The following is a 26,931-nucleotide window of genomic DNA, read 5'->3' on the forward strand; positions in this document are numbered from 1 at the left end:
TTATTCTAATTTTATCCTGTAGGTCAGCAGGAGCCATGGAGAGTCTCAGAGTTGTAGGGGGGTGGTCCTCACTTAGCAAAGTTCTGCTTTAGGCATATAAGAAGTAAAGATACAGGAGCCACGACTGTGGGTCCAGGTGGTCCTTTGTGTGTGTGAGGAAAAGCTGTCCCACTGAGTGGCAGAGCCCTATGCCAGGGCACACGGCTTGCAGGACACAGCCAGGTCCTCTCCAGAGTGAACCTGCCCAACAGCCCCCGGCAGCCCTGGCTGAGAGCAAAGAAAGGGATGGTCAGTGGAGGGGGTCCACCTCTGAGCGTCTTTGCCTCTTGGGCCAGCACCCGCCCCCTCCACAGTGCAGGCAGCCCACACAGCAGATGGAAAGGCTCCCCAGCTGGCATGTGTGTGGGTGGGTAGAAAGGGGGCGGAGCAGCCACTTCCTGTGCCCCAATCCCAGCTTACTCGCTCCCTGACCACATTTTTCCACCTCACTTTTTTCCTTCTAAGATCTAGATTGTTTTTTGTGAATGGAATGTAACTGGAGAGCTGAAGAGGAAAGTCCCGGGAGGCCCTGCAGATGGAGAAGGTCCCCTCACTGTGTGAAAGGCTCCCTGGTGGCCCGGGCAGCCGGCAAGATGGACGGGGCCAGGTGGGGAAGGTCACAGCGCCAGCAAGGCCGAAATAGGAGAGGCCAGGACTCCCCCCGCCCCCCTATCAGGCCAGGGGCCCCTCCAGCCGTATTTTCTGGGCTTTGTGCTGATCAAACCCCAGCAGAGGACCACCCACGGAGAATCTGACCTCTACTAGGATGGGGCACTTGGGGGCTGTGGCCTCTTCTGTGAGGGGTCTGGTGACTTCTAGGGGCCCATCTTGCAGTCTCGGCCCAGCCTCCAGTACTGCACTCATTCATTTATTCACTCATTCTTCAAAAAAGATTAATTATGTGCTTAGTACATGCCAGGCATTGCACTAGGCACCGAGTACTGCTCTGAAGGGGACAGCTAGGCCCCTGCCGGCATGAACTGATGGGGAAATATAACCAGCACAAGACTGTGAACCAGAGAGCTTCAACAATTTGCACAAGAACAGAAACAGCAAGGTTGGACATTGGTCCCGTTGACCCCTGGCATGAGCATCTAACCACTGCACTGCCCCCAGCTAAGGCCCCTCTAGGCCCGGAGAGGCTTGGGGTGGTGGAGAACTCCCAGCTCCGCCCAGCAGTCAGGCAGCTGATCCACAAGAAGGCAGGGCTCCTGCCAGAATTATACTACTCCCAGCAGAGCTGTGAAAGGAGTAGAATTCTCTGGAATCATGAAACTTCCCAAGGCCCTTATCTTTATATACTGAGGAGAACAACTCTCACCCAAGGGTAAGTGTGAAGATAGAACAAAGTTCATCATAGAAAATGAGCTCAGTACAGTTTCTGGTATATCGCAAATGTTCAATAAATGCTGCTTACACAGTGAACAACCTGCCCAATAGTACCTGGCAGTACCCCTGCTATTACCTTTCACTAAAAGGCTATATATACATTTAAGTGGAGAGGGTCCAACAAGAGCTGGCTTTGAGGGGCAAAAGGATCTGAATGGTGTTTAGACCTCCGAAGAAAAGCAAAGATGTGACTCCCTCAGACACCTCCACAGCTTCTGATATGACTGACTTGTCTGAGCAGCTTCTATGGAGCACCCAGGCCACAGAAACAACCCCAAGCAAGAGCAGGAGCCACAGCTCTGTGGGCTGCAACATCCTGGAAAGCTAAAACAGAATAATGACTATCTTACATACTTTCCAGGACTTACGAGGGGAGAGATCCTTGAAAGATTGAAAGCCCTCACTCCCCTGCCCTTCTCTTTTCATTGTTGAGATATAATTCACAATTAAAATTCACAATTTTAAAGTGTGCAATTCAGCTTTTTTTTAACATACTCACAAGGGTATATAATCATCAGCACTGTGTAACTGCAGAATACCTTCCAAAGAAACCGTATATCCTTTAGTGTCACCCCCCTCCGATCTCCCTTCCCCCCAGCTCTGGCAACCATTAATCTATTTTCTGTCTCTGTGAATGTCTCTATTCTTGACATTTCATACAAGTGGACTCTTACAATATGTGGGTCTTTTGTGACTTGGCTTCTTTCACTTAGTAGGATGTTTTCAAAGTTTACCCATGTCATAGCCTGTCCTTCATCCCTTTTTATAGGACAGTAACATCCCAGTGCCCAGACAGACCACATTTTGTTTACTCATTCATCCACTGATGGATATTTGACTTGTTTCCACTGTGGGGCTATTGTGAATAGTGCTGCTGTGAACATTCGTGGACACATTTTTGTGTGGGCTTTTTCATTTGTCTTGGGTAGATACCTAGGAGTGGAATGCCTGGGTCACGTGGTCACTCTATGTTTAACCTTTTGAGGAGTTGCCAGGCCATCTTTCCAAGCAGCTGCACCAGCAGTGCGTGCGAGTTCTGATTTCTCTGCTTCCTACCAACACTTGTGACTGTCCATCTTTTTGATTGCAGCCATCCGGGGTGGGATGGGGGGCAGGTGATGTGGCTTCTCTCTGCTCTTAACTCTGTCTTCTGCCAGATATTCTGAACATAGTCTACCACCCACAAAAGTGTCAAGGAAGTAAGTAAGTGTTAGTTGCTCAGTTGTGCCCGACTCTTTGTGACTCCATGGACTGCAGCCCACCAGGCTCCTCTGTCCATGAGAGTTTCCAGGCAAGGATACTGGAGTGGGTTGCCATTTCCTTCTCCAGGGAATCTTCCTAACCCAGGGATCAAACCTGGATCTCCTGCACTGCTGGCAGATTCTTTACCGACTGAGCTACAAGGGAAGCCACCAAAAGTGCCAAGCTCTTATTTAAATGGAGGCTCCCTCTAGACTGAGATACGGGAAGTTGGGGCACACACCTGTCCTGTCCACCGTGGTCCTCCAGGGTCTAGTCCAGAACAGCTGCTGAATAAGGATCGTGTTGAATGAACGGATAGCTTTATGTCCATCCTAAGAGCCCACATGGGAACATGGATCCTAATCACATACTTCTCTGAGTTCTAAAGACCTTTGATCATTCAGAAGTCCAAGGAACAAAACCCAAACTGGTGTTCTACGGAAATTTCCAAGTTCTCATCAGGTTCTCCTCTGACATTGTGTGGTCACTGAAGGCCCCACTGGAGTGGATGTCATCCTCAAAGTGACTGCCCTAGGAGGAACCTGGTCTTAGGCCACATTCCCTGTCCCCCCTCCAATCTGAAGTTCTGCTCCTGAGAAGTACCCATCCCCCGAGTCTTGGCCTCTGCAGTGTCCATCCCAGCCAAACGTGGCAGATGTGCAACGCTGCCTTGGGAGGGAGGAAGCACGGGAACTCGGCACTTATTGTTCAGAGAAAAACGTTCTACAGAGCCAAGGAAGACATTGAGTTGTCCCTGTGGAATCAGGGAGCCCGAAGAGAACTCACCCTCCAGTGCCTTGTACAGAGGTGCTGCAGCTTCAGTGAAGCCTCAAGACAGTAGAGTTGATCTTGGCTGTCCTCCCACTCTCCTGGCTCATGTTCCCCCTCTTCCCCGTCCCAAGCCCAGCCAGGTCCCTGCTCCAGGTCTGAGAACAAAAGTGGCCATCATGTCCTGGGCAGTCACCCCCACCAGACCCTTTCAAAGGGCTATCTTACTGTTCCTATTTTACAGATGAGGAAAATTTTACAGATGTGGAGCAGGTCAGACCTGGGCCACAGTCTCAGGACTGGGAGGTAGAGGAGCTGGGATTCAGACCAAGCAGTTTGGCTGACATCATCCCCAAAACGTAGACCTAGGCCATAGGGAGCTCAAAACAGAAACAAAATAGGGATCCTGAGCATTTAGGACCTGTAAGTGTGAAGGGGAAGCTGGCACCTCATCTGAGGTCATCTGTATGTATATGTGTGTTATAGTATTCTTTCCTTGAACAAAATGCTGTGAAAGGGAGACCTCAGTTTTCTGGGCTTCTGATAAATGTTTCTGGCTGTGCCAAATAAAAAGCTGTCTTATCTGCATTCATTTACCCTAGACTATTATTTTTTAATTGTCCTGACTGGTGAAATCAGGATGCCATGTGGACAGAAGGCACAGACTTTGGCACCCAACTCTGATCTCCCTGGGCACAGAGCACAAGCCCTTCTATGCCTCAGTTTCCTTATTTGGAGAGCTGGAATAAAGCTACCCACATCACATGTCCTAGAGAACTGTATCCCTGCAGGCACAAACATCCTTTTCCCTTCTCCCTCACTGACCGTGATGGCTCACCTGTCTCCCAGGTGACACCACCCTTCCCCTTCAACGCCTGGGGCCTGTGGACACTGGGACAGGCTGAACAGTAAGAAATTCAAGCTGCACACTATTCACAATAGCTAAGATGTAAAAACGACGTTAAGCGTCCATCAACAGAGGAATGGATAAAGAAGATGTGATACCTATATACAACAGAATATTACTCAGTCATAAAAAGAACAAGATAATGCCATCTGCAGTAGCATGGATGGACCTAGAGATGTGCACAGTAAGTGAACTAAGTCAGAAAAAGAAAAATGAATACCAAATGATATCATTCATATATGGATTCTAAAATATGGCACAAATGAACTCATCTATGAAACAGGACGACAACAACAACAGAAACAGAAACAGTCTCACAGACACAGAGAACAGACTTGCAGCTGCCAAGGGAGAGGAAGGTGGAGGAGAGATGGACTGGGAGTTTGGGGTTAGCTCCTGTGAATATCGCTGTCATGTCCGACTCTTTGCAACCCCATGGACTATCCAGTCCATGGAATTCTCCAGGCCAGAATACTGGAATGGGTAGCCTTTTCCTTCTCCAGGGGATCTGCCCAACCCAGGCACTGAACCCAGGTCTCTCACATTGCAGGCAGATTCTTTACCAGCTGAGCCTCAAGGGAAGCCTGTGGGGTTAGTAGATGCCAACTATTATATATGCAATGGATAAACAACAAGGTCCTACCGGATAGCACAGGGAACTATGTTCAGTATCTTGTGATAAACCATAATGGAAAAGAATATGAAAAAGAATATATATATATATATATATATATATATATATATATATATGTAACTGAGTGTGCAATATAGTAGAAATTAACACAACATTGTAAACCAACCATACTTTCATAAACCATACTTTCATAAATACTTTCATGTTTCATAAGAAACAACATGAAAAAAGGATTCAAATTACAGATCAGAAAGCAGGAAAGGGTCACCATGCCTTACTATCCCCATTCTCTGTGAGTGTATGGGACGGACCAGATAGTGGTTTTCAGCTCTTAGACATCATAGGTTGATAATTCTTCCTTTTCCCTAATTTTAGGAACCAGCAGAGGACGCCAACTCTTTGTTATGTCAAAAAAAGGACAATTTTTAAAGTTCCACTTACAACCACTGCCATCTTGTACCAAACAAGAGACAAGCTGGCACCAAAAGCAAAGGAAACCAACAGTCCTGGAAGTTTTTTAAATTTGGGATCATCCCCATTTTGTAAGTATGTTTCTGCATCTCCCATGTCCCCTCCTATTTGCTTTGGACTGCAAATGCTAACCAGGCCTCCTTTGGCATGTGTTCAGCCTTCGGGGACCACTGGCTGGACCCCACTGGGGTGATGTCCTACACATAGCTCATAGCTGTTGTGGAGATGTGGCTGAAAAAAATCTGGGGACCATTTGGCACTCATTTCCCACTGGCTGGAGCATGCCCTGGTGATTCCATCCTACTGAGGAAATTGGCCTCAAACTGATGGGCCAAAAGTCCCTGAAAAATATATAAAATAGATAACCAACAAGGACCTACTGTACAGCCCAGTGAAATCTACTCAACATTCTATAATAACCTATATGGGGAAATAAAACAGACTGAACATGTATACATTTATAATTGAATTTATAACTGAGTAACTGTATACTATGATGTACACCTGAAACTAACAAAACTATACTGTAAATCAACTGTATCCAGATAAAGTTAAATACACACACATGAAAACCAAAAGTGCCTGTAGAGAGCTCCATCCATCCTGAGGGCGCTCTGCGCCCCCAGGAAGGCTGGGCTGCATGTTAGAAATTCCACCTCACCTGCTGGCTACTGGTTCCCTGATCTGGCTGTATTCCCCCTGGAATGTCCACTCAGCAAACGCAGGGTTACCATTCCTTGATGTGGCTCCAGTGCCTAAGAGATCACTGGGCACAGAGTGGCCACTTAATAAACATTTGTTCAGTCACTGAGTTCAAGTACACATACTCTCAGGAAATATTATATAGCCATTAAAACAAGGTCAATGACTGACAAACATTAACAGTGTCTGAATCTAGATGGCGGGGACACAAATTATACTGTCCTATTTTTTTCCACTGCTGTGTATATTTGAAATCTTTCCTAATAAAAAGCTGGAACAAATAACCCAAAAATTATACCCATGCAGAGTTTATAAGAAACAACATGGGCAGGCCTGTGATATGTAGAAATTATGAAATCATACAAATTATTTACCAAAGAGATTATAAGGAAACGTACCCCAATGCAACTAATGGAATCCCCTGGATGTGGCTTACTGCCTTTTCCTCCATACTTTCTACCTATGTTTCTGTATTTTGTATAGTTAAAGGGGGAAAGTTTTGCAAGAAATATAAATAAGATGCATCTCAGGGTTTTCTTTTCCCACCACTCTTCCCTTTCTCTCTTCTCCCAGGGAGCTGCTAATTGCTCCCAAATTGTCTTCTCTTTGCCTAGGAGGGAACAAGGCTTTCCTGTTCTGGAAGTGTTTGTGCTGCCAGGAGTCCAGAAGATGAGAGAGAATGGAGAGAGGTCCCTTTACATGGAGCTGGGCCTGGGCTCCCAGGAACCATGGGTTCTCAGGACAGTGCTGAGCTGTGGGCTGAAGGCATCTCAGAAAGCCATACAGCTCAGAGGGCAGGGTGTTCTGGCATACAGAACTGATGACAAGGCAGAAGAGTTAGGGGGACGCTGGGTCCTACCCTCCAATTATACAGATAAGAACACAAGATCCAGAGAGGGGAAGTGACCTGTCCAAGGTCATACAGCATCCAGCAGCCAAGGCAGGATTTGATCCCACAACTTCTGAGTTCTCCTCTCAGACCCCTCTCCCCATCCTCCAGGGCCCTCTCCAGAGGTGCTCCTGAATTTTTCTGTTTGATGGACCCACACAACAACTACTCCAACCCCTCCCAACATCCTGCATCACCAGGTTTCAAAATCACTCCTGGCTTTCCAAGGGAAACATAGTTTGGTTTTGGTTCTTTCTTTTCTTCCACTTATATAAGGAAATCTGAGATCCCTTTCTAATTGTTTGGTCAAGACTGCAGACAAGCAACAAGGCACGCCACAAATAATATCTTGAGCCTAGGGAATCCAAGGCCACCACTGGCCTGGGGAAAGATGGGACACCAGGCCTGTCCCTGGTGCTTGCTCAGCACATGAGTCCCAAGTTCTCGGAACTCAGGGAGGGGTGTTTGCCAAGTTTCCCAGATCCCTGACATTGGGGCCCTGTCAGGGAAGACTGAAGGAGTCTATATCGAGCCCCCGGAGGCTGGGGCTTTAGTGGCTGCAAGTGCAGACGGAGTCCATGCAGAGTTGGCACCTGTGGGCCCTCCCAGAAGTGGGGCCCTGCAGTCTAGCCTCTCTTGCAGCTAGGTGTGGCCATGTGACTAAGTTCTGGTCAGTGGGATATGATCACAAAGTGATGTGTTCAACTTAAATAAAGACAGGGGCATAGCCTTCTTTGCTCCTCCCTTCTTTCTGATTAGATAGTAGATGTGATGACCAGAGTTCGAGCAGCCATTTTGGAGCCTGGAGGTGACTCTAGGAATAGCAAGAACAAGATAGGAGAAATCTAGGCCCTGACATTGTGGAGTCTCCCACAGTGAGAAATAAATCTCCATCTTTTTTTTTTTTTTCTTTTGCAACACTGTATGGCTTGTGGGATCTTAGTTCCCCAATCAGGAATTGAACCCAGGCCCTCAGCAGTGAAAGCTTGGAGTCTTAACCCCTGGACTACCAAGGAATTCCCAATTTCCATATTCCTAAAGCCACAATTATTTGGCGTTTCCTTTGATTTGTGGACAATACTATTCTTAAGTAATGTACCATTTTTTGGCTGGGAAGTGAGTTGCAGTCATTTGTAGAGGGTCTATGTGTAAGAGGCTCAAGGAAGCTCTGTGATGAGACTGATAATTATTGGGCGTAAGAATAACTACTGACATTTATCAGTGTGTGTGTGTGTGTGTGTGTGTGTGTGTGTGTAAAACACTCAGCCCAGTGCCTGGCTCACAGTAAGAACCCAATAAACATTAGCAACTGTATTGTCACTATAGGTGATGAAACCATGTATCCTGGTATATAGGACAGAGCGCTGTCCGAGGAGGAGGCATCTGAACTTGGCTCTAAAGATGGGACTCAGCAAAGTAGAGACTGGTGAGCAGTGATGTCACCAGGCACTGGGACCATGACAAGATTTGGACTGTATTACAGATATAATTTCACGTATGCCTACAGAGGGCTTCCCTGGTGGCTCAGTGGTAAAGAATCTGCCTAAGTTGCAGCAGTCACAGGAGATGTGGGTTTGATCCCTAGGTCGGAAAGCTCCCCTAGAGGAGCTCACGGCAGCCACTTCAGTATTCTTGCCTGGAGAATCCCATGAGCAGAGGAACCTGGCAGGCTACAGTCCATAGGGTTGCAAAGAATTGGACACGACTGAAGCAACTTAGCACGGCATGGCACGGCAATGCCTACAGAATCAAGCGGAGTAGCTGCGCGCCACCCTCACTACATGGTGAGGTAGCTGGGCCTGGGGGAGGACAGATGGCCCCCACCAGGTTACCCAGCAGAGCCGATGTGGGCTCTGCGTTCTGGCGCTGTCTGTGGTTGTCACCACTGAGGGTCTGTAGGCTAAGAACCAAGGCTCAGGCAATGGGAAGGACAGGAACAGAGGCTGCCCAGGAGTGTGCCGGGGTCCGGTTCAGAGCTTCGGCCCTGCGCCAGGAGAGGGAAGTGTGAGAAAGGCCAGTGTATGTGGAAGGCAGGGTCAGCTAGCACCCCTGTGAGCCCTCTGGTTCCCCAAGGTTCACACTGGCTGTGTCCTCTGTGATCACCCCAGAGAGCGGAGGAAAGGCCAGTCTTTGAATTAAAAGAGTTTCCTGGGACTGCTGTAACCAAATGACCCCAAACAGCATACATGTATTATCTCACGTTTCAGAGGACAGGAGTCAGGTGGGGAGCAGAATCTGGGGGATGAGGGGTGAGCAGGATGAGTCCCGCCCTGCCCTCGACACTTCCCATTGTGTGAACTTGGGACACTGTTTGGCTCCTGACTGCTCTTGCCATTTTGAGGCCTGGCATGGTCCAGGAACCATTCCCAACTCCCCTTCTAGCCGTAGTCCTCCCAGCTGGCCTGATGCCCCCAGTGCCAGCCTGTCCAGGATGGAGCCATTTCCAGAGCAGGGGTCATCCCACTGCTTTCACCAAGCAGGACCCTGCGGGGTTCTCCCTGATCCCAGTCCCCCTGGGGCCTCCAGGCACATCCCCCAAGCTGGGCTCAGAGTCAGAAGAAACATCAGTCTGGCAGGGCTACAAAGTCACTGCCACTGTGGGATCTGCAGCAACCCTGACTGAGCACTCCTTTCTAAGTTTACATACCCACCTGCTGGCTTTGTGAACCCTGTGAAACGCCATCTTGGTGTGATACGGCAGCTAAGAAAAAAATTATTATTCAATCTTGAGTGGCACTAAAAATGTCAGGGCTTAGATCTGGGAAGACAGAGCTCCCTGGAGGCAGGAATAGTCAGACCTCGCATGGGAATGGGGCACTGGCAGCCACCCCCATCCCACCAGGGCTACTGTGGCCAGACACCAAGGATCCCTCCCCAGCACCATCTCATGTCCTTCCTAAGGTTACCCTGTGAGGCTGGATGAAGACTCACCCCACTGCCCAGATGAGGCTCAGCAGAGTCCTGGAATGCCTGGAGCCCAGCTAGAAGGAAAGGGCCTGGACTTGGCCACTGGTCACAAGCTCCAGGAGACAGGGACCCATCTGCCTGTGTAGAGATGTGTCTCTACCAGCCACCCAGGGCTAAGGGTGGCAGAGACACTGAGCAAATGCCGATGAGGGATGGAAAATGACTGAACCCAGATCCTGGGCTCACCAGGCCCTAAAGAGGCACAGATGGCGAGAGCAGGCGTCATGCAGGGAAACAGGAGAGGGAAAAGAGTCAGCTATGAAGACAATCTCATAAAATGGGGCAGGGCTGTCTCTGAGTCCTCCTGTCCAGGTGTGAGACCTGCATCCAACCCAACAGAGCTATGTGCCCCAAAGTAACTGCCCCCCTATCCAAAAGAAACATCAGAATTGTGCCAGCTAAGGACAGAGGGTGACCCTGGACTGGACCCTGGAGCAAGAGAAAATGATCTGTTTGCTTACGTACCAAAATGACATTTCGGGGACAAGTGTGAAATCTGAATACAGTCTGCAGATTACATAATAGAAGGAAAGAAGGCGTGACAGTGAGAATGGTCTGGTTTCAAGATTTGTCTGTGGCTGTGTGTGAGGCTGGTCCTGCTCTTAAGAAACATATAGCGAGTATTTGGGTAAAGGGGCATCGGGTCTGCAACTTGCTCTCAAGTGGTTCAGAAAATAAAAGAGAGAGAGAGAGGGGGAGGGATGGAGGAAGAGAAGAGAATGATAAGGCAAACTCAGTAAAATGCTAACAACTGGAGAAATTAGGTGAAGGAATTCTTGTACTATTTTTGTACATCAGGAATTATTTGTTACACACAGAAAGTCCATATCCTAAAAGGAAAACGCCTGGGGTGCCATTCTCAAATCAGTGAGAGCAAACAGACTCAGCAGGGATGGCAACACACCTGCGTCAGCAGGAAACCAGCCGCCAGCGACTGGTGGGACAGCTGATGATGATGCAGAGTGTTGGATGCCAGCACGGCATCCACTCTCCTGGGTGTGAAGGTCACATGAGCTCTGGCAAGACGACATATGTGCTCTCTGGAGGTGCGCACTGCATTTGGGGGCGAAGGGTCAGGATGTCTACAACCGGCTCTCATGCAGCTGAGGAAAAGAAAATTACAGCAGAGAGAGAGACTGAGAGGCTCATGGGCTCTAAACGAGGGGCACACAGGGTCCGTGCCATTTTTCTCAAGGACACAGACATGCCTGCCCCTGCAGCCAAAGGCAATGAAGGAGTCTGTGCCCCAGCCTCTGCCGCTCAATCTCTCAGCTTTTCTCTCTCTGGCCACAAGATGTCTCTGTTTGGCCCTTTCTAGAAGGCAGTTTCCGTTCTTTAAAGTTCTTGAAGTTCATAAATGACCCACTGCCCTCTCTCTCTGACCCGCGGCTCCTTCTCCCACCCTGCATGAAGGCATGTGTTTCCTCTGCTGCATTTCCTGAGGTCACAGCCCACTCTGCCCACCACGTGGGAATTCCTCATGGGGGGGGGGGTCTCTGCTGCCCTCTGGTGGTTGTTGCTGAAAACACTGACACCCCCCCCCCCCCGCCCCCCGCCCCCACCCTCCATCTTCCAGGAGCCCTAGAAACCTGAAATGGCTCTGTAGCCTTTTCTGCTTCTCTGGTCCTAAAAGAGCTGGGGAGTCCACAGAAAGAGAAGCAATCGAATGTGTGAGGAGATATATTTACAGGAACTGGTTCACATGATGTGGGGGCTGGCAAGTCTGAAAACAACAGAGAGGGTTAGAAACTCAGGCAGAAGCTAAAGCTAAGCTGCTGCCGGCTTGAGGCAGATTTCTCCATCTCCAAGAAACCTCACTTTTGCTCTTAGGATCATCCAGTGACTGGGTGAAGCGTCCCCTCTCCCCTCCAATCATCTAGGGTCACGTCATTTACTTAAGGACTGTGATGCCCACCACATACGCCAAGGCCTTCCCAGCAACCCATGCATGTGTGCTAGAGGAAACCACAGGACACTAGGGCCCAGTCAAGAAGACACAAAAGACTGACCATCACAGTCAGCTAACTGAAAAGGCTGCATTTTAAAGTGAAATGTCATGTCTCAATTATGTTGTCCTGCTGACTCCCAACTCCCACTTTAAAAAACCAAAAAGAAAACTAAAAAACCCCACCATTTTGAGTGTGTGAGCGAATCAGGGCAGGGCCCAGAGCAGGATGGGCCCAGGGCTGCCCCACAGGTATTGTTGTTATTGTTGTGACAGCAATTACCTACCTGAGTTGTTCACGAAGCTGGAAGTAGACAGAGGGAAGGAAGGAGGGGGAGGGAGAGGCAAAGACAGCATACATCAGGGACAGAACGAGGCCCAGGGATGAAAATGAAGCTTTTCTCTCACTGTGTGGGGAGTGAGGGATGCCAGGCCTGGCTCGTGGCGACAACCCTCTAGGTTCTGCCCTGCTGTCATGGGGCTGTCTTCCCTGTGTGTGCCTCTGCTTCCTCTTCTTCTAAGACCCCAGTTATGGGACCAGAGCCATCTTGCTTTGCATCATACAGGCAAGACTCGCACAGTGACTAGTAGAGCCTCAGGGCGCTGGTCAGAGGCACCACCCGGGGAAGACGGGGAGGTGACATGCTCCAGTCAGGAAGAAGCCGAGGCACATGCATGCATCGCTCAGGACCCATCGGGAGCTCTCGGCTCCCATGCAAGGAGACAGCTGGAGTAATAAAGGGACCGTACAGAGGTGCGGGGGAGGGCAAGTGCCAGAACAGGTCCAGCCACAGTAGCGCTGTCGTTACCATGGGCCGGCAGACTAGGAACTGCCCTGGAGGCCACCCTGCCCTGTCGCTTTACTGCTGCACCAGGTACTTACATCTCCTAACAACAAGGCAAGGAAAGAGGGCCAGGATCCAGTTCTACAGGGGAGAAGACTGCTGTCCAGAGAGGTCAGGTGACTCGCCCCAGGTCACACAGCAGGGCTGGGGGCTGGGATCTGAATCTGTGTTTCCTGCTACTGCTACTGCTAAGTCACTTCAGTCGTGTCCGACTCTGTGCGACCCCATCCCTGGGATTCTCCAGGCAAGAACACTGGAGTGGGTTGCCATTTCCTTCTCCAATGCATCAAAGTGAAAAGTGAAAGTGAAGTCACTCAGTCATGTCCGACTCTTCGCGACCCCATGGACTGCAGCCTACCAGGCTCCTCCGTCCATGGGATTTTCCAGGCCAGAGTACTGGAGTGGGGTGCCATTGCTGACTCTAAAGTCCTCGCTTTCAAGATGTGGAGAAAAGGGAACCCTCGTACACTGCTGAAAGGAATGTAAATTGGTGCCGATACCAAGGAGAATAATATAGAGGTTTCTTAACAGAGCTACCATACGATCCTGCAATCCCACTCCTGGGCATATCTCTGGAGAAAACTACGATTCAAACACACACATGCACCACAGTGTTCACAGCAGTGCTATTAACAGTAACCAAGACGTGGAGGCAACATTAGTGTCCATCAACAGACGAATGGATGAAGACGATGTGGCACACACACACACACACACACACAGTGAAATATTACTCAGCCATAAAAATGAATGAAATAATGCCACTTGCAGCAACATGGACAGATCTAAAGACTATCATACTAAGTGAAGTAAACCAGATAGAGAAAGACAAATACCATATGATGTCACTTATATGTGGAATCTAAAATATGACACAAAGGAACTTATTTACAAAACAGAAACAGTCATAGGCATAGAAAACAAACTTATGGTTACTGAAAGGGAAAAGAGGGGAGGGGTAAATTAAGAGTTTGGGATTAACATATAAACATCACTTTATTTCTGAGCATCGAAGAATTGATGTTTTTGAACTGTAGTGTTGGAGAAGACTCTTGACAGTCTCATGAACTGCAAGGAGATGCAACCAGTCCATCCTAAAGGAAATCAGTCCTGAATGTTCATTGGAAGGACTGATGCTGAAGCTGAAACTCCCATACTTTGGCCACCTGATGCAAAGAACTGACTCATCAGATAAGACCCTGATGCTGGGAAAGACTGAAGGTGGGAGAAGGAGACGACAAAGGATGAAACCACTGGATGGCATCACCGACTCGATGGACATGAGTTTGAGTAAGCTCCGGGAGTTGGTGATGGACAGGGAAGCCTGGCATACTGCAGTCTGTGGGGCCGCCAAGAGTCAGACACGACTGAGCGACTGAACTGAACTGATAGCTGAATCACTCTGCAGTACACCAGAAACTAACATACCATTGTAAATCTACTATGTTTCAATAAAAATAAAGTCCTTACTTTCATATACATTTTTAAAAAGCTTGCTCTTCACTATGAAGACCTTCAGGCATATACAAGTGAACAGACTTGGGCAGTGGGTCCCCCATGGTAACAGTTACCAACATTCTGCTTTACTGCCTTCACCTCTTCCCGCCCAATCTATTACTGCTGTGGTTGTTAGCCTCATATTTCTTTAGGTAAAATGTAGATGCACTGAAATGCACAAATCTAACAATTAGCAAAATGTATTTTACTTAGTACAATTTAATGTGTGCTGTTGTATCCGTTTCTTTTTGTGTTATCTTTGTTTCCTTACTTTTCTAACAGTAAAAGTAAGTCCTCATAAAACTAAAAAGTCAGGTAACAAGCGGGAAACAAGCAGCAGAAACGAGGATTACCATATTTCAGACATACTTATGTCTCCCCTCCATTCAGCAGCAAGTCCTCAGGCCCCCCATTCCCTCGTGCTTTCTCACACCTCTCCTGAGCAGCCAGGTCTCTCAGGAGCCTGGGGAGGGCTGGGCAGCCTTCTCGTGGAAGGAGTCCCAGCAACAGAACCCGGGAACACAGCTAGGCCCAGGGCTGCATCCCAGGCCAGCAGCCCTAAATCCAGTCCCTGCACCTCTTGGGGAACCCTTACACTGCCAGGTCCACAAGAACCTCTGTCTTCACCACAGCAGGGGCCTCTCTGGGACCCTACCTGGGCCAGTGCACGGAAGGGTGAGGCCTCCTAACTCCGCCTGGGGAGGCTGGCCCCAGGAGAGGTTGCCCTGGTGACCAGCAGAGGCTCCTCCCAGGGTTACTGTGGGCAGCCACGTTGCCCAGCAACCAAGTGGCAGCGTCCCTTGAGCCAGGACCACACAGCTGTGCCCAGCCCTGTGAGGCTTCTCCCAGCCCTGGGGGACCCCTGGGGCCCTGCCCTTATTCCCCAAGACCAGGACAGCGGCTGCCTCTGATCACAATGAACATCATTCTCTCCAGGTAAGCAGCTCTGCACTGGCCCCAGCCGAGAGGGAGCGGGGAGGTCAGGTTCTCAGGGCCAGATTAACTGGGACAGACAAGGCTGCCTGGACTGCCGAGGGGGTGGTGGTAAGGATGCTCTCCCGCCCACACCACACCCACCTCAAGGTCAAGGGACCATGGAGGCTTCCAGATTCTGGCTTCCATCTACTTCTCCAGCATTTTTGCCCACAGACCTGGGGTAGCTAAATTCACACGGTCCACTCCCACTTCTCTAGCTCATCTCTACCTGGGAAACCCCTTCATGTTTCAAAACCCCACCAGGCATCACCCCTTCTGTGGAACTGTTCCTAGTCACACTGCCTGCAGCCTGATTCGATCACTGCTTTCTCAACCTGCCTGTCCTTTAGCCAGCTGTTCCCACACCTGGCTCCTCTGGGGATTGCAAACTCTGGACCACCTGATGATATGTTTATTTACAAATGTAACCAACCCCTGGGCCTCACTCACAGGAAGTCTAGGTCACAAGCCTGGGGGAGGGTGGGCTGGGATTCTGCAGGCTTAACTTGTGCCCTAGGTGATTCTGATTGAGGGGATCGAAGGACTCCACCTGGAGGGACAGAGAATGCAGCCGGCTGTGTCACCTCTCTGGCCTCCATTTACCTTGCTTGCAGAGTCATGCACATGATGGGCACTGCACCAGTTAGGGTTTCTGAGGAGGACAAAAAGCCCTCCTCCCAGCTTCCAGCCTTAGAGATACGATTAGAGGAATGCACGGCTGGGAGGTTTGGTCAAACAGAGGCGGCTAGGGCAGCAACCAGCTGGGATGAGGGATGAGGAGAGGGTACAGTGGGGCGAGAGGGAGGCAAGGGTCTGAGGCTGTGCTACTCAGCTGTCTTGGGAAGACAAAATCCAGCAGGTCCTCACTCACTCTGTACTTCGTCATGGAACATCTTTGATGGGCAGGCCGTGGGCTAGCAGCACATAAAAGATGAGTCAGCAAGCCCTCGCCCCCAACCGCTCTGCACAACAGGAAGTGATAAGTACTGAAAAATGGTGCACCACAAGGACAAACAAGGTCCAGGGCTGGGAGAGGCAGGAGGGACCCAAGGGCAGAGCACGGGGCCTTTAGGGCAGTGAAACTTCTCTATGATGCTGTTATAGTTGGAGACAGGGCATTGAACATTTGTCAAAATCTATGATATGTACCACACCAAGAGGGAACCTTCATGTAAATGAGTGACTTTAGTTAATAAGGTATCACCACTGGTTCATCTTTTGTAACAGAGGTCCTGCTGGAAAGGAAGGCTGTTAATAATAGGGGAAGCCATGTGCTGGGGAACGGTTTGTGGGAACACTCTGTACTTTCCACTGTTTTTCTGTATACCTAAAACTATTTACCTCCCCCAAAAAGTTTATTAATTCCAAAAATAAAAAGCTTTATGATGCAGAGAAGGCAGAGAATTTCAACAGCTCAGGAAAAAGACAGAATCAGGGAATTTCAGAGAAAAGAGGCCATTGCCCCTCAGGATGGCTTAGAACACAGACAAACTCTACGGGGAAGATAAAGCCCCTCTAAAGGATCTCACAGTGCAAAAGGCCAAGTGAGGAGACCAACCCACGCTTGCATGCCTGCCTGGCCACTGACCAGTCCCATGCCCCTCTGGCCTCCAGCATCTGCCTTGCTGGCCTGACCCAGAGATTGCGGGTATTATCTTGGGGAGCAGGCACCTGGGCCAGGCCTGCCACTGAGGAAGAGGGCAGTGGGTGGGCGGTCCCTGTGTCAGAGTGACCTGGCTGGGTGTCACTGCCCAGAACGGCCCCTCAGGCCCCTGCCTCCCCAGGGACAGCCAGGTGCGGGTGATGGAGGACATGGTGACCAATGCTGAGAAGTCCTTCGGCCAGTTCTGCTCACTGCTGGCCGCCTACACCCGCAAGACAGCCCGGCTGCGTGACAAGGCCGACCAGCTGGTCAAACAGCTCATCAACTTCGCCAATATGGAGAACCCAGAAATGCGGGCCACCCTGAGGAACTTCGCTGAGGACTTGGCCAAAGTGCAAGATTATAGGCAAGCTGAGGTGAGCGGGTAGCTCCGGAGGACCTGCTGCCCAGGGTAGGGTCAGGGGCAGTCTGAGGGTTGACGCAGCCTGGTGGGGTCCACAGTTAGCGGATGCATCTCCTACAAAGACATCCCCAGAGGAGCGCATATCACTCCTTCCAGGGTCAAATCTCAGTTTATAGAACTGAGAGCCTGGAGGCTTGTGCAAGACAAGAAAGATGCAGGGAGTCTGGGAAAGAATTAAAAATGGAAATCTCCATGTGGTGTATATACAATGGAACACTACTCAGCCATTAAAAACACCAATAATGCCAACTGCAATAACACGGATGGACCTAGAGATTATCATACTAAGTGAAATCAGAAAGATAAAGTGTCATAAAATATCACTTCTATATGGAATCTAATATATGACACAAATAAACATCTGTGAACAAGAAACAGACTCACAGATATAGAGGACAGACTTGTGGTTGCCAAGGGGGAGAATGTGGGAGAGGCATGGACTGGGAATTTGGGATTAGCAGATGCAAACTATTACATACAGGATAGACAAACAACAAGGTCCTACTGAATAGCACAGGGAACTATACTCAATATCTTATGATAAACCATAATGGAAAAGAATGTGTAACTGAGTCACTCTGCTGTAGAGCAAAAATTAGCAATATTGTAAATCAATGTTTAGGGATGGACTAGGAGTTTGGGATTAAAAGTAAAATGAAATAAAATAAAAATAATAGTCTCCAGCCAGCCCAAAAAAATCCCCTCTGCTACGGTAGAGAAGACTGAAATAGCTTTTCCACTGAATAAGCATTAAACCAGAAGACAATGCATGTCGCAGGTGATTGGATAAGTGATGGCAAAAACAGAGAAACCTCACTCCCCACCAAGCACACTCTCTGGAGATAGGAGATGACTGTCCTCAGGGAGGGGATGCCCTGAAAACAGGGAAGGGGACAGTGCCTCTGTCACAGAGGACTTCCTAATTCCACCTGGTGATTAGGGGGCCAACTGGGCTGGCCAATCATCTTTATCCAAAGAAAACTAAAACCTCTCTCTAACAAGCAGGTAGGTACAGCCTGGAGCCAGGTGCCAGGCAAACTTCCTGGAGAGGCTGTCCTCCTGATGTTTACAGTTCAGAGATGCCTGGCCTAGTTGTAAAACCAGCCAGAGGCTTCTTTAGCTTGTAAAAGGTTTACATCCATCTCAAAGGCACAAATAAAGGTCTACAACTGCAAGTTTTTCCAAAGAAATGCTGTACAGAAAGGGAGGGGAAAATGTTCCTTTCCCTTTTGGCATTTGGGGAAATTATTGGGTTTTTTTTAGATTTGCATTTAGAAGAGCCACAAGCTTTGATGGAGGAGGAGGAAGGGGTTGGGTGGGGGTTCCAGCTCCCCTGGCCCATCTGGCAAGCCAGACTCAGATCTTATTAGGAAGGCAGATTTGGGGGCAATGCCCTGGATCTGCTGAGTCGGAACATCTGGAGAGGGGGTGGCTGGCGATCAGGGTTATAAGAAAAGCCCTTGGAGGGACCCCTACGCCTGATTAGTGTGACATCCACAGGGTAAGCACTTAATCCACACCAGCTTTAACTGGCCTGTTACTATTACCGATAATGTTTATTTAAGTGTCTAGCGTTGGCCTTGCACACAGACACTGACCCAGGGATGTGAAGTGTCCCCCTCGCCGACCCTGCCAGTCCCTGGGGCTTCACAGTGTAGTCCACTCTGGATTCTCTACTAGTTTGTGTTCCAGGTGAATCTGTCAGCCTCCCTGGTGACAACTTAAGGCAGTCTGGAGAAATGAAATGCACTGGGTCCCACCTAGCTGCTACGAAACCCTGAGTGGGTTCACTCCTTATACCCATTTTACAGGCCAGGAAACGGGGCTCTTAGAGAGGAAATGTGTAACTGTGCTCTTGGGAGGCAGAGCCCAGAGCCCAGACTGGTGCTTAAAACCCCAAGGCTGGGGAATGGCCCAATGTGCAGTCCTGGGTATGCAGTCAGAGCACTATAAATGCAGGCAAGGGACCACACAGCCTGTCAGCATCTCTCTGGCTCCACCTGCTCTGACTGGGTGTGTGTTTATGTGCCCCCAGGTAGAGAGGCTGGAGACCAAGGTCGTCAACCCCCTGAAGTTCTATGGGGTGCAAATAAAGCAGACCCGGGTGAGCAAGGGCATGGCGCTGCGGGGAGGGCCACAGGGAGGGAGACACTGGCTGATCTGGGACCTCAGGAAACCACCCTCCTCCTTCCTTAGGCTGAGATCAAGAAATTCAAAAGTGTCCGGAACAATGAGATCAAACAACTGGAAAAACTGGAGAAACTGAGGCAGAAATCCCCCTCGGATAGACAGACCATCGTATCCGTCCCGAGGCAGGGGCGGGGGTGGGGCAGGGCAGTGTGTCATTGCACCATCTGGGTGGGGGCTGCGTGGGCCACCCCAGGGGACACTGGTCAACCTGGATCCCTAACAAAACTGTTCTCAGTCTCAGGTGAGCATCACAAATCTGTGTGAGGAAGGCAGGCTCACATGCAGGTAATGAACAGACTCACAAAATGGTAAGGTGAGCTCTACCTGGGCAGGTGTGTGCAGGGCCCTGGGCTCAGGATGGGAGGGTCAGAGGTGTCGGGAAAGCCATCGGTTGGGACTTGGGAGACCTGGGTTCTGTTCCATCAGCAATGCTACTCAGCCAAGTCAAGGAGTCACTCCTCACCACAGCCTGCTTCCTTATTGGGGTCACCTACTTACTGCTTGTGGAAGGCAGGCACTTGTAGATGAGGAAATTGAGAAAGGTGACTTGCCCAAGATCACAGAGAGCTAAGGGGCCAACCCCAACTCAGCTCTGTGTGCTCCTTCACGTGCCAGGCCTGCCATGGAGTCAGGCCATAGAGATTCAATCAAAGCAACCAATAAAGTAATCAACTAAAATCGTTCCACATGTAGGAATTAATTATCAGCAAATGTAGAGTACCTAACAGGTTACAGTTAGAGTAATAGCTCAGCTGCTCCCACTCTTTCATTCTTGGAACAATCCTGCAAAGCAGGCCTTATTCCTGACCCATGTTTGCAAGCAAGTCCATTGAGACTCTGAGAGGTTAAGCCACTTGACTGAGGTCACACAGCTAAGAGGGTCTGTCCAAGTGGCAGCTGCCCCTTTTGCTGTGGTTTTACTTGGCCATTCCTTCAATGACCAAATTGGCAAGAGATGCCCATTACACAGAACAGCTGGCCCAAAAGTAGGGCAAAGGAACAGAGAATGATCCAGAATGGAGTCCCCATGACACTTTCTATCTCTGGGGCCAGGCAGAGACCAGCATGCAGAGGGCCTCAGTGGATGCCAGCCGCACTTCCCACCAGCTGGAGGAGACAGTGGACACCTTCCAGAAGCAGAAGCTGAAGGACATTCAGGTAGGGGAGGTCGGTCCCCGGTCGGAAGTACTCTGAGCTGTCTCATGTGTGACCTTTGGTGTGTTTGCTCATGTATGTCTGTGTATTTGTGTTTGCACCTGTGTGAGTGCACATGTGTTCTCTGTGACAGTGTGTGTGTGACCTTGTGCCTGCCCAATTCTCAGGCCCCTGACTCCCAGAACAGTAAATCCTGGCTTCATCCTGCCGTGGGCGGTAAGATGCCGGCTGCTTGGGCAGCTGTCCTGCACAGCTGTCTGCCCGGAAGCCAGCACTGGCAGCCCTGTCTCTCACAACCGGCTGGCGCCCTGCCCACCAGGAGAATTGGGCAATCTGTCTATCCCAGGCCCCTGCCTTTCCACACAGGACCCTCAGGGCTCACCCTGACTGCCTCTTCCTCCGTGAAGCCCCAATCACACATAGCCTCCCTCTTTCCACCCAGACCCCACCCAGACAGGCCCAGCACCCCAGCTCTTACCAGAGGCCCCAGGGAGTCAGGGTTTATAAGGGCAAGAAGGTCACAGAGGCCCCTGCACCCACTCTTGATCCCTCCTTTAATCCATTTTCCAAATTGCAGCCCCAGGAATCTCACAAAAGGCAGCTCTGATTTGTCACTGGTGTGGGTTTAACACCCTTCTGTGCTTCCCTTGTTCCAAGAAGAAAAGCTGAAATCCTCCCAAGGTCCGGAAAACCCCAGTCCAGCCCTCCAGCCTCCTCTTGGACACACCACTCCAAGCTCACGTGCACCAAGGCCTTTCATAACTCAGGGAGCCTTTGCACAGGCTGTGTCCTCCTCCTCCGAGCTCTGGCATTACTCTGCATCGAGTCCACACCTCCTTGTCCTTCAGAGAAACTCACCTGGGCCTCAGACCTGGTCCGATCAACTGTTAACACACACTGCTCCGCTCCCTTGGGTCGGGGGTGGGTGCGCAGTTATCCCTGAGGGTGCGTTCATTGTATCTTTAATTCACTGGTGAATCTAACACAGGTTGAATACGCACTGACTATGTGCCAGGCGCTATGCCTGAGGCTGGGGACACCACAGCCAGTCAAGAGAGGCCCTGTCCTGACAGGGCTGACACCTTGGGGGAGACAGATCATGCGGAGCCCTTGATGGGGTGGTGGAGAGTCCGGGAGAACTCGCCGCTCCATGCCTGCCTCTCACATACAGGCAGGGGCTCTGTCTGCTACGACCCCTCCTGGGTCCCGGGCACCAGCTCCAGGCCCGGGTACTCGGCGAGTACTCAGTAAACTTTTGGGAAATGAATGAAAGAACGAACGAATGAAGCGAGTGAAACACTGATAATGACTGCTCAAGCATGCATGTTGCAGGCAGAACCTAAAACCACCAGCACGCACCTATTCAACACCTGATGCTACCGAGGCCAACGCATGCGCACAAGATTCTCCACGGTCAGAGGCCAGCGGAAGCACGCGGGGCGATGCGGGCGTCCTTCAAGTCTGGGGGATTCCATCTGTAAGAGATACTTCCCAGAACCAACACATTTTCAAAGAAATGAAAACCCGAACTGGAAATAATCAATACCGTTCTGTCAGTTTTACGCTACACTTCTAATGCAATATTTACAAATGAACTCTGACGCCGAGAAAAGAACGGAAGCCCTGCTTCCAAGCAGGGTGTTCGCTTACCCAAGCGGGCGTCAGAAATCCCCTGGAGGGCGCCTTAAAATGCTGCCGACGGGCCCGCCTTGGGGTCGCAGCCAGTGGGCCCAGGTGTGCCGGGAATCTGCATCCCTGACAGGTCTCCAGGTGAGGCCGGCGTCGACGAGGCACCCACAGGTAGAGGGCCACTGCCCTGACTGAATCTCTCACAAGTCTATGTGACTGGGACCACTCCTGTCCCTCCCGTGCTGACGAAGAAACTGAGGTTTGAGAGGGAACGTCATTCCCTCGGGGACACGCGCCAGTGAAGGGCAGAACGAGGCCTCGCCTGACCGCCAGCTCTGCCTCTGGCAGGGCACGAGAGGAGGCGGGAAGCAGGAATTTCCAGCCCCTCTTTACCGCCTCAGGCCTTTCTTCTCCCAGGTGGCTTTGCGGCTCCTGCTGCTCTGCCGCCTTCTCCCAGGTGGCTTTGCGGCTTTCTCTGGTCCGCCTCCCCAAGGTGCTTCCCATGTGACCGGAAGAGGCGTGTTCCCAAACTGCAGGGCTCCTGCCCCAACACCAAGCGTGTGTCTTGATGAGGCTTCACTGAGTGGGAGCTTGTACTGAGCACAGCACGTAGAAGGGGCCTGACACACAGTAGGTGCCTCCTCTCGGGTCTGGTGCACAATAGGTGCTTGTGCTGGGTTCACGGCCCAGCAGAAACCCCAACTGGGGCCTGACACACAATGAGACTGTGCTGGACATGACACACAGTGGGAGCCTTCCCTCAGGCCTGGCACATAGTAGGAGCTTATCTGGGCTACTAGATAGAGTAGTAGCTGGAAATAATCAGAGGAGGAGCCCCCACCAGAGCCAGCCACACAGCAGGAGCTCTGTGAGGGTTTACTGAGCCAAGCCAAACCATCTGATCTAAAGAAGCAAAACTCTATCACTAACAACATTTTGACAAACTGGTCCATCAGATTGTGGGGCCAGTGGAGCTGGCAGTGTCTTACCAGCGGCACCCCCTCCCCATCCTGTGAGGCCCACTTCCAGTCTCGGTGATAGAGGCTGAAAGTTTGTAGCTGTCAATTTCCAAACACCAGTCCTTGGAGTGAGAGAAACAAGCACTGAGTGAGGAAGACCAGCTGGACAAGAGCTGAAAAAGTACACCCTTCAGAAAGTTCCCAAGACCTCACACATTTCTGGAACAACCCCTGTGCAATTTTTGAACTATGGGAATGCATTAATGGTTCAAACAAAAATAATTAGAAATAATATATTGAAATTCCCCACCTAGGATCTGCCCCTGGTTGGTCCACATCTGAGGTGAGCCCAGAACAGTCCTTCTGACAGCATTACTTATGTGATCTGGGTTTCTCTCCCCACAGAAAATTTTTTTGGACTTTGTGACCATTGAGATGGTCTTCCATGCCAAAGCAGTGGAGGTGTATTCCAGTGCCTTCCAGACTCTGGAGAGCTATGACCTGGAGAAAGATCTGGAGGTGGGTCACAGACACCCCATCTCCTGTTTATGGGGTGGGGCTGAATTGGGGGTTGTTTTTATCTTTTTTTATTGAGTATAGTTGATTTACAGTGTTGTGCCAATCTCTGCTGTGCAGCAAAGTAACTCAGATTTACACACATATACGTTCTTTTTTAAAAATATTCTTTTCTATTTTGGTTTACCCCAGGAGATTGGATACAGTTCCCAGTGCTATACAGTAGGACCTTGTTGTTTATCTATGCTATATATAATAATTTGCCTCCGCTAACCCCAAACTCCCAGTTCATCCCTCCCCTATCTCACTCTCCCTTGGCAACCAGTCTGATCTCTATGTCTGTGAGTCTGTTTCTGTTTTGTGGATAGGTTCATTTGTGCCATATTTTAGATTCCACAAAGAAGTGATATCATATGGTATTTGTCTTCCTCTTTCTGGTTTACTTCACTTGGTATTATAATCTCTAGTTGCATCCATGTTGCTGCAAATGGCATTATTTAGTTCTTTTGTGGCCGAGTAGTTGGTTTTGTCTTGATAGAATCAGTTTTTCTTGGCAACATTTTGTAATTTCTCAAACTTTGAAGGCTGGTTTTAATGAACTCTTTTAGATATCTGCCCCTGGGCACAGAACCAGAGGTGGAAAATTTCCCCAACACCATCTTTATGGACCATTTGTGAGTATCACCGTCACCCGGGTGTTTAAAAACAAATGAATCAACAACAGCAAAAAGCGTCTCCAGGCTGATGCCTGCTGTACTTTGCATGTAGTCTAAGTGCTTATGGTCCTTATCTGATGTGATTAAGATTTAACATTAGCCTTCTGAGTTATCTACAATGTCCCGCGCCATGCCTCATGGTAAAAGCAGTACAGCGATTATCTTCCATGATTATCTGCTGTGGTTCTAGGGTTGGCGGGTTCAGCTGGGTCGTCGTCACTTGGGTCTTTCAGCCAGTCTGTAGCTGGAGCTTGAGTGGTTTCAAAGGCTTCCTGGCTCACGTGTGGCTGTCATCTGGGTCCAGGACATGATTCACAAAATTCAGGGCAAAATGAAGACACTGGCCCTTTGTTAAGTAATTATTAAGACTTCCAAGATAGCAGAGTTGTTCTGAGCTGGGACCCTTGGAAAAGTGCATGAGCTGAACCCCCACAAGGCCCACCCTGTGTGGTCTGCAGTGGGGTCTGCGCCCAAATAACTGCCCATGCCCCCTCCATGGGGCGTAAGCTTTCTGACATCACGGCGGCTGACCCAAGAGTGAGCATCAGAGACAGAGCCGAGTGGACACTGTGTCACCTTTTGTGACAGGCCTGCCACATTCTGTCTCTTAGAAGTGTGTCACTTAGGCAGTATTCAAGGGGAGGAGAATTATAGTCCAGCTCCTGATGGGAGAAGTCAAAGAATTTGTGGATGAGCTGTAAAACCATCACAGGACGGTCAGTGAAGATTGGCCAGGCTTTGATGCCTTCTCTTATCTCTATTTTGGTGAAGGGGGGAGTGTGATCTTCTTGTGGGACTATGGACTCCTTACCTGGCCTCTCTGGGTCTCAGTTTTCCCATCTGTAAAATGTGATGATAATACCCACTCACCAGTCTGCTGCAGATCATATGGCATAAAGAATAGGCAGCTCCCAGATGGACCTGGTACAGGTGGCAGTCCCAGCAGTTACCTCTGCACCAGCCTTTTGGTTTTGCTGTCTTTCCTTCCTGCTCCCACCACTTTGTTTCCTGACCAGATCCAACTCTCCCGACAGGATTTTAGAGCCAAGATGCACGGAGTTTATGGGCGTTACGATGCTCGGCCACCACTCACGGACACCACCCTGTCCCCAGCTCTCCCATGGTCTCTTGCCCGGGTGAGTACTGGGTGGGGTGTGAAGCCTGTGACAAGGTGAAGTGACCAGAGACCAGAAGCCAGCCGAGAATTTAGATCTGAGAAGGAGGTGCTGCTTGCGGGGTGGGAGGGTGGCCCTGAGTCTGACCTGGACCCACCTGAAGCGAACTCAGGGGACCACAGTGCGGGGACGAGGGGTGTCTCATACTTGCTGAATAATTTTCTCCAATTAGGTGAACACATCTACCTGAAGCACTTAGTAAATAATACTTGTTACCATTCTTATTATTACTGCTATTGTTGCTGTGATGATGATGATTTTATTATTATTGTTACTGTTATTCTTTCTTAGAGTGCTCAGAGCACCATACAGAGCCAGAGAAAGGAAGCAGTGAGTGAGGACGACTCTGCTGAGGAGGACCCCGTGGAGGACCTCAGGGGACAGGCACAGCAGCCCCATCAGTAGGACGAGAACCCCCAGTCGGGAGGTGGGGCTCACACTGGACCCTCACAGGCTCTGTTGTGTGCTTTCTGAGTCCCGGTTTCCTCATCTGTACAACAGGGAACATATCCCTTGGTTCACAGGCTGCCCTGGGGACCAAGGTGCCCAGCAGGTGCTCAGTAAACATGGGTACCTCTCACTCTAACTCATACTGGGTCTCATTTCCTGTTTTATGACCAGGGCTCCAGAGTGTTTAAGCCTGCATTAATGTTGAGAGCTTGGTGTGTTACCGAATCAAACTCAGGTCCATTTGCCTGTGTGCGGTAAAGTCACTTTACTGACACCAGGTTGGGGTGAAGGAAAGTGAAGTGCTTATTGCAGGTGCCAAGCAAAGAGTCCTCGGCAAGTGGTGCTCAAAAGGCCTGAACTCCCCACGGCTTTCAGGGGAGGGTTTTTAAAGACAAAGGGAGGGAGGGGGGCTGTGGTGTGTGTAACCCTGGGACCAGGGACACATCACCGAAGTGAAGGGAGGGTGGGGGTCCACAGACTTGGCCGGCTAACTGCCAGAGCCCTCTGGGTGTGCACATTTGGGGAGAAGATCCCTCACAGTGTGGGGGGCATCTGAGTGCTGGGTCACTCCGGGCTCAGCACACCTCCCACTGCCTCCTAGAGACCTCTACTGGGGAGAGGATGTCCTGCAGCCTCTCAGGAGAGACGCTTGGCTCTGGGGCCGGCTGGCTGCTGATTCAGTTCCCCGTAGGGGTACCATGAGCGCCTCGTCAGCAAAGTGGGAAAAATAAACCTTCCTTATGGGTGTGGAGAAAAGGGAATCCTCCTACACTGTTGGTGGGAATGTAAGCTGGTGCACCCACTG

At 50.1% G+C, this 26,931-nt stretch overlaps 1 protein-coding gene across 1 annotated transcript; it reads left to right on the plus strand.

The window, feature by feature from the left end:
- Nucleotides 1–15,079: 15,079 nt before the first annotated feature.
- On the plus strand, nt 15,080–26,262 carry CIBAR2 (CBY1 interacting BAR domain containing 2). The gene is made up of 8 exons (XM_070451446.1): nt 15,080–15,231; nt 17,055–17,289; nt 19,372–19,440; nt 19,533–19,640; nt 20,580–20,684; nt 23,675–23,788; nt 25,536–25,637; nt 25,968–26,262. The coding sequence occupies exons 1-8, from the start codon at nt 15,212–15,214 to the stop codon at nt 26,079–26,081; spliced, it is 867 nt and encodes a 288-aa protein (XP_070307547.1). The 5' UTR covers nt 15,080–15,211; the 3' UTR covers nt 26,082–26,262.
- Nucleotides 26,263–26,931: the final 669 nt, after the last annotated feature.

Source organism: Odocoileus virginianus, chromosome 20 (assembly GCF_023699985.2).
Source record: "Odocoileus virginianus isolate 20LAN1187 ecotype Illinois chromosome 20, Ovbor_1.2, whole genome shotgun sequence".
Lineage (NCBI taxonomy): Eukaryota > Metazoa > Chordata > Mammalia > Artiodactyla > Cervidae > Odocoileus > Odocoileus virginianus.